This window comes from Neopelma chrysocephalum, unplaced genomic scaffold (assembly GCF_003984885.1).
Source record: "Neopelma chrysocephalum unplaced genomic scaffold, ASM398488v2 Primary Assembly neopelma1_96537, whole genome shotgun sequence".
Lineage (NCBI taxonomy): Eukaryota > Metazoa > Chordata > Aves > Passeriformes > Pipridae > Neopelma > Neopelma chrysocephalum.
In genome coordinates, this window is record NW_020925183.1 from 1 (window position 1) to 8,414 (window position 8,414).

At 44.8% G+C, this 8,414-nt stretch overlaps 1 protein-coding gene across 1 annotated transcript in view; it reads right to left on the reverse strand.

Annotated features, from left to right (window-relative positions):
* Positions 1-994: 994 nt before the first annotated feature.
* The window catches only part of LOC113981420 (protein patched homolog 1), an 85,955-nt gene continuing 78,535 nt past the window's right edge, over positions 995-8,414 (reverse strand). The window contains exon 20 of the mRNA XM_027708796.1: positions 995-1,141. Coding sequence (XP_027564597.1) covers positions 995-1,141 — 147 coding nt within the window. The remainder of the gene's footprint in view (positions 1,142-8,414) is intronic.

Sequence of the window (8,414 nt, forward strand, 5' to 3'; positions counted from 1 at the left end):
CCAGGAGTTGGACTTGATGATCCTGATGGGTTCCTTCCAACTCAGCATATTCTATGATTCTATGATTTTGTTGTTGTTGTCGTCAGATGGATGTCAGCTAAGTCTGATCCCCTATCCAGTTTATGTTTACTTAAGCAGTTAAGTCATCTTTCAGATCATTTTTATTTGGCCCAATTCTACCTCAGTTCTGTTTTAGGTCTATGATTTAGTTTTGGGGTTTTTTTGTGCTGCAGTTTGCCACAAAGAACCCGTGTCACTTCTAAGATTAGTGATTTTGCAGAGCTCTACTGGTTATTTGGAATGGATTAGGTTCTGTTTCATTGTACTTCTCAAATTCCCCTCAAAAGAAAAAATTTGCTCTCCTCTCATACTTGACAAATTCACGTTCTTAATTAAATTCACGAGAAACTGTGCCTGTAGTTCTAAACAGAAGAACCTTTGGACTTTGCTTTACAGAATTTTAATATTGAAGTTCTGCGTTCATACTTATAGTTCCCTAGCTCCCAAACAGGGCTTTTTCCCTCACCCATTTATAAATTGTTGTAAGCCTCATATAAAGATAGCAAGAGAAGGCCCAGAGAGGGCTGACTCCATGTGTCCTTTCCAGGCAAATCATTGTGCGTATGAAAAATCTGGCAGACCTGACCTATATCTGGAAGGTTAAAGGTAAAATCTAGCTAATATTGGACAATACTAGCTGCTTCAAACTGGCTTAATTCCAGAATTAGAAAACTTTGCTGAAGAGGGTCATTTTTGTTTCCTTTCATGCTGGGAGTCAGATTTTCCTGGAACAGATCTTAATACCAGCAATGAAAATACTACTGTGTCCAACATGTGACAAGGAGTTAATAGAACTCCTTGGGAAAACAGGACCATGATGACACATGCTTGACACACCATACACGGTAATAAAATGACAGATACACTGAAATGTCTAAATATAAAAGTGTACTTATTTTTATTTAAAAAAAAAAAGTCAAAGCATGCAAATGCTTTACCTGACAATAAAATCAAACTCCGATCCTGCAAGCATTAACACTCCAAACAGAGTGGACACAGCTCCGTCCAACACTGGTGCAAACATATGTTCCAACGCAAGGACAGCCCTACGGTTCTTGTCTCCTACGGCAGTTAAAAATGCCTATAAAACAATGAAATCCATTTCATTAGAGAGACGTGTAGTCTTTCAAACAGCCTCTCTCTTAGTATGCAGTTTTTCACCGGTTAATTACTTCAATTTACAGTCCATTAAAGTATCTCTATAGCTGGCTAGACTTCAAGACAAGGTCTGATCGTGCAGTCATACCATATAGCTGCTGCTGAAGTCACATGACCAGAGTAAGCATTGATTACAGTCAGAGCCGTAGTAATAATTTTGGAAACAATGCACGCCTACACTGGCAGGCTTTTCATTTGTTTCTTGGTTTGCTTGTTTCTGCACGCAAAGAATTCATGTTATAGTAAAAGCACCTCAGGTGTAAAAATTATAGGGTTATTCTTGTCACTCTCACGAGGACATAGCTTCCATGACTGTCATGAGAACTTTGCTGTAAAACTAGCCAATACCGATTCAGGTTTTCCTGACTACATTTGGAACAGACCGGGGACTTGCAACTTTTGCTCACGCACACAGTCACATCCATGGTAGCATTTACTAGTGGATCAGGTCTTTCTGTCACTTCACACAGAAGTGTCCACTGATACAGTGCATTTCTCCTCACAGGTCTGAGGATCCACACTATCAGATATTATACACAATAAGCACTCAACTGATGGAAAGTTGCCAGTGTATTCAACAGGACCAGGATAAAGTAACACTGCTAAGTTGTGTGCTGCTTTTTTGCATTCCTATTTTGCTCAAGATGAATGTTTTTGCAACTTTTTCTACTTCAGACCGAGCAGCACTATACTGTGACCAACCATATAGCATACTAGCTAGCAGCACTATATGTGCCCAACTGTGTACCTCATCTACAACATGTAGATGCCAGGTGGGGCCAGCTGTCCCCGCAACCAGTTCAAACCTTGGGAAGTCACATATAACCAGCCCCTAGGGAGCTCCAGCGACCAGGAGCGATGCAAACGGGGTGTGCAAACAGGGAGTGTCATCTGAGAGGAGCAGTGTGGAAGTTTGCATGGAAGGGCACCTGAAAAGGGCAGTGCACTCTACCAGTTACTCTGCTCAGCCACAGTCTTCGGCTGTGGCCCCAATGATCATCCCAACTAGCTGTTGGCTGTGCAAACGTACCCCGCAGCTTGAGGTTTCCAGGAAATTGGAAGGGCTTATTAGGCAGTGCTTTGGGATCATTGGAAGCATGGTGGCAGAGACCTGGTGAGGGCTGCGCTCTGCAGCAGCCGGGGACCATCTACCTAGCCAGGCTAGCCTGGGATGAGTGGAGCCAGCCACCCAGACAGAGCTTCCTATCATGGAAGCTGCTGTCCAGGTGGAGGGCTGTAAAGTCTGTACCCCACACCTCTGTGTAGAGGAGGGTGCAAGCTCCACCTGTGGAAGGTGTGCTCTGGTGGAGTCACTCAGGCAGCAGGTGGAGGAGTTGAAGGAGGGAGTCAGCAGGTTACACTCTATTAGGAAGGGGGAACAAGAAATAGATAATTATTCGAGACTTTGCAAGAAGAAATACTAGGACCCCTTGGCACTGACCTCCAAGGACTACCAGGCAGAGCGTCAACAGCGAACAAACAGCACCTTGGAGAAGGAGGCACCATGGTCTCTGGTGACTTGTGCCATCAGGATATCACTTCTCCCCCCTGTTTCCTTGTATGTACCAACCAGCAACAGATACGAAGTCTTGGCAGTTGGCGAAGCCAATGAACAAGTCTCACAGGGAGAAACTGCACCAGTTGCACACACTACAAATGGCAAAAGAAAGCGGCGAATGCTAGTAGCAGGTGAATCTGCTGAGAGGCACTGAGGCACATGCATCAGCTGGCCTGATATACAGTCAAGGGAAGTTTGCTGTTTGCCAGGAGCCAAGATCCAGGATGTCACAGAGAGGCTGCCACAACTGGCTAAAAGCACAGACTACTATCCCCTGCTTCTTTTCCACATGGGCACCAAAGACATGGTAAAGCATAGCCTGGGCAAGATCAAGAAGGACTTGAGAGCTCTGGGGGCACAAGTGAAGGGGACAGGGGCCCAAGCGATCTTCTCCTCTGTCTTGTCAGTCGGGGATAAGGGTGTGGGCAGAAGTCGACACATTATGCAGATCAACACCTGGCTTGGTGGCCGGTGTTGTCCCCAGCGTTTTGGCTTCTATGATCACAGGATGTTCTTCGATGAATACAGCCTATTGAGGAGAGATGGGATCCACCTATCTGGAAGAGGCAGGGGAATCTTTGATGGCAGATTGGTTGACTTAGTGAATCGTGCTTTAAACTAAGGAACTTGGGGGGTGGGGGTAGGGCAGTGTCCAAAGCTGTAACATTTGTTGTACTCACAAGCAACAAGGTGCGTGAGCACACCTACCAGAGTAGTGAGGAATGCTCCTCAACCCTCCAAAAAGATGAGACAGCCGACGGTCCAACTGAAATGTCCCTACAGCAATGCACACATCAGGGGTAACAAACAGGAGGAGCTGGAAGCCACTGTGCAGCTGGAAAGCTATGATCTGATCGCTATCACTGAAACTTGGTGGGATGAATCACATGATTGGAGCGCTGCAGTCGATGGCTACAAACTGCTCACGAGAGCCAGGCAAGGAATCATAGAATCATAGAATCGTTAAGGTCGGAAAAGACCTTTAGGATCATCAAGTCCAACCATCGACCTGGGACCACCACCACATGCACCACTAAACCATGTCCTCAAGTGCCATAGCCACATGTTTTTTGAACACTTCCAGGGATGGTGACTCTACCACTTCCCTGGGCAATGTGTTCCAATGCTTTACAGCTCTTTCCGTGAAGAAATTTTTTCCTAATATCCAATCTAAATCCTCCCCATGAGCAACTTGAGGCCATTTCCTCTTGTCCTGTCACTTGTTACCTGAGAGAAAAGGTCAACCCCCACCTCACTACAGCCTCCTTTCATGCAGTTGCAGAGGGTGATAAGGTCTCCCCTGAGCCTCCTCTTCTCCAGGCTAAACAACCCCAGCTCCCTCAGCCGCTCCTCAAAGACTTGTGCTCCAGACTCTTCACCAGCTTTGTTGCCCTTCTCTGGACTTGCTCCAGTGCATCAATGTCTTTCTTGTAGTGAGGGACCCAAAACTGAACACAGCACTCGAGGTGCGACCTCACCAGTGCTGAGTACAGGGGGAGAATCACTTCCCTAGCCCTACTGGCCACACTATTTCTGATACAAGCAAGGATGCCGTTGGCCCTCTTGGTCACCTGGGCACACTGCTGGCTCACGTTCAGGAAGGAGGGGTGGGGAGGAGAGATTGCCCTCTATGTGAAAAAAATGGATTAATTGCACAAAGCTGTCTTTGAAAACCAGCAGTACACAGGTTGAGAGCTTATGGGTGAAAATTAGAGATCAAGCCAACAAAGGAAACCTTGTGGTTGGTGTTTACTACAGGCCACCTTATCAAGGGGAGGATTTTGATGAAGCATTCTGGCTTCAACTATAGGAAGCATCATGATTGCAGGCTCTGATCCTGCTGGGGGACTTCAACCACCCTGATATCCACTGTAAAAGTGTCACAGCAAGATGCAAGCAGTCTAGGAGCATCTTGGAGTGCATTGAGAATAACCCTAATCTGGGTGATGGCATGGCAGGATGGGTCAACGAGGGGAGAGCAGTGGATGTTGTCTAATTCAGCAAGGCTTTTGATGCTGTCTCCCATAACATCCTCGTAGGTAAGCTCAGGAAATGTGGGTTAGATGAATGGACAGTGAGATGGATCAAGAACTGGCTGAATGGCAGAGCTCAGAGGGTTGTGATCATCAGAGTAGAATCCAGTTGGAGGCCTGTAGTCAGTGGTGTTCCCCAGGGATCAATACTGGGTCCAGCCTTATTCAACTTGTTTATCAACAACCTGGATGGAGGGATCGAATGCACCCTCAGCAAGTTTGCTGATGATATGAAACTGGGGGGGAGTGGCTGATACACCTGAAGGTTGTGCTGCCGTTCAGCAGGACCTTGATAGGTTGGAGAGTTGTGTGGAGAGAAACCTAATGAGGTTCAACAAGGGCAAGTGTAGGGTCCTGCACCTGGGGAGAAATAACCCCAAGTACCAGGACAGGTTGGGGGCTGACCTCCTAGAGAGTAGTTCTGCTGAGAAGGCCCTGGGAGTCTTGGTGGATGGCAAGTTGGCCATGAGCTGTCAGTGTGCCCTTGCAGCCAGGAGGGCCAATGGTATCCTGGGGTGGATTGGGAAGAGTGTGGCCAGCAGGTCGAGGAAGGTGATCCTGCCCCCTCTACTCGGCCCTAGTGAGGCCACATCTGGAGTACTGTGTCCAGTTCTGGGTTCCTCAGTACAAGAAAGACAAGGAGCTACTGGAGAGGGTCCAGTGGAGGGCCACAAAGATGATGAGGAATCTGGAGCATCTCTCTTATGAGGAGAGACTGTGGGAGGTGGGCCTGGTTAGTCTAGAGAAGAGAAGACTGAGAGGGGATCTCATTAATGCATATAAATATCTCAAAGGCAGGCGCCAAGAGGATGGTGCCAGACTCTTTTCAGTGGTGCCCAACCACAGGACGAGGAGCAATGGCCATAAACTAAAACACGGGAGGTTCCACCTCAACATGAGGAAGAACTTCTTTACATTGAGGGTGGCAAAGCACTGGAACAGGCTGCCCAGAGAAGGTGTGGGTGCCCCATCCCTGGAAGTGTTCAAGGCCACGTTGGATGGGGTCCTGAGAAACCTGGTCTAATGGAAGGTGTCCCTGCCCATGGCAGGGGCGTTGGAACTAGATGACCTTTATGGTCCCTTCCTACCCAAAACATTCAATCATTCAATGATTTTAGCTGTTTGGGGAAGACTAAAGCTGTTTGTTTATTTTCTTGGGAAAAAAAATCAATTTATTTTATGGAGAATGCTTTGAAGGGGAGAAATTAATTGACTTTTTACCCCTAAAGTTTTTTAGGGCTTGTGGTTGAAAACCAATTTAATTATTTTAACTGCTTTTCCCCCCCTCATTTGGGGGAAAAAACCAGAAGTGCTAAATCCTTACTTAGCTCTTGGTCCCTATTTTCTTGCTCTGCTTTTCACAGCTTTTCAGTGGCAGACACTAGTTTGACCAAAGCAAGCCAGTTTATTTTGGTTGCAGAAATATTTTACACACACATATGCACATACACATGCATATACGTGTGGAATTTTGATGGAAACTTTTGATGATTCCTGATAAAACCACCTTCTGATTTATAAAACTTCTCTCCAAACATCTCAAAGAGCAAATAAACCTGAATGCATTTATACTCAAAGTCTAGGAATGTAGTAAGTAATAGTATCCTCAGAATAAATAAATGTTTGGGCTCAGATTTTCCAAGCTGAACAGCAGGCTAATATGAGAATCTTAACTGTGTCCAGTATCAGATACAGCTTTTTTCTCTTTGAAGTGTCCATTGGTTTTGACTGAATTTGTGGCATTCAGAAATCAAGGCATCCAACTTTTTTGATTGGCATCAGGATTTCTTTACCAAGAAGTCCATGACTGATGGAAAAAAAGTCCACATTGCCTGACTGCTAACTGAGTGTTGGATTAGCTTGATTTCTTTCTTTTTCTTGAACTTTGATTGATGTTTGGATTTTTTTTTCAGCTGTTCAAGGGACTGGTGAATGGGACCCCCTGGGAAACTGCTCTCAGGGATAAAAGAGCTGAATAGAGCTGGCAGCTATTTAAAGACATTTTTCTTAGGGCACAAGAACTATCAATTCCCATGTGCAAGAGATCAGACAAGGAAGGCAGGAGAGTAGCATGTCTGAGTAAGGACCTCCTGATCAAACTGAAACACAAGAGGGCAGTGGGAGCAGGGGCACACATCCTGGGAAGATAATAGGGACGCTGTCCAGATGTGTAGGGATGGGATCAGGAATGCTAAGGCACAGTTGGAGCTAAATTTGGCAAGGGATGTGAAGAATAATAAGAAGGGCTTCTACAGGTATGTTAGTCAGAAAAGGAAGGCAAAATAAATTGTATCCCCCCTGATAAATAGGGGATCTGGTGACAACCTACGTGGAGGAGGCTGAGGTCCTCAACGACTTTTTTGCTTCTGTTTTCAATGGCAATCTCTCTTCCCACATCTCTCAAGTCTCTGAATCTCAAGGCAGCGATTGAGGGAAGGAAGTCCTACCCATCGTAGGAGAAGATCAGGTTCGAGACCGCCTGAGGAGCCTGAACCATGGGACCCGGCGAGATGCATCCCAGGGTCCTGAGGGAATTAACCGATGTAGTTGTCAAGTCACACATATTTGAAAAGCCATGGCAGTCAGACAAAGTCCCCAGTGACTGGAAAAAGAGAAACATCATGCCTGACTGCTAACTGTAACCACAAGAATCATGAAATGAGTGTTGGGTTAGCTTAATTTGTTTCATTTTCTTGAACTTTGATTAATGTTTTGATTTTTTTCCTTTGTATTTGTAAAGGGTAATAACTGAAGCACAGAAGATGCCAAAGATGGAAAGCTGTATTTCCAGAACTGCTTGAAGAGAAGTACTGCTCTAAGTTGTGAGAAAGGACATACTGCATCAGGACAATTCAGTGTTACTGTAACCTATTGTATTATTTTGTAAAATATATCTATAAATATTTGAAGAAGTACACACATATGTAGTATACAAAAGAACATCGTAAAGCAGTATAATCTGGAGTAATTTGCCTCCACTTAATAGAGTGGGGACAATATTGGGTTTGCTCCGTACTTACTGTACTTTCATCTCTTTGCCACAAGTAAACTTTATCTAGGTCTAAATTTCAGCTTAAGTCTCTGCTGCTTAAATATTGTATGATTTACTTGTATAATTCAATGCAAATATTGCTTATGTAATAGAATTTTTTCTGTAAAGGTACATGTTTGTTTGAAATATTTTAAATTTGCATATCACAAACTGTGGTAGTATGAAATGTTACTGTTAATTTTCAAACATGCTATGTGCAATATTTTTTAAAAATAAGCAGATATGAAGTAAATATGTCAATCTCGGAGACTTAAATAGGTTTAGCTGTGTGCAGGTTTTGTTTTGCTGTGTGTATTGATGTGTGCATCTCGAAGTGTGCCTGTCAGTGTGTGTACGTTCCCAGTGTACTGTAGTTTCTCTTTTACTGTATGGTAACCCTTAATGGGCTTATGAACCCACTGATGTTGGTGTGAGTCTGCCTTTCCCTGTTAGTAGGCACTAGTGAAAACTGCACTGGTGTTTACTAACGTACCATAGACGACCATCATCAAAGGGCCAAGATAAAATAGAGGACAGGAAGTCAGAGTTTGGGAGTGTGGTTCAGTTTCCCACT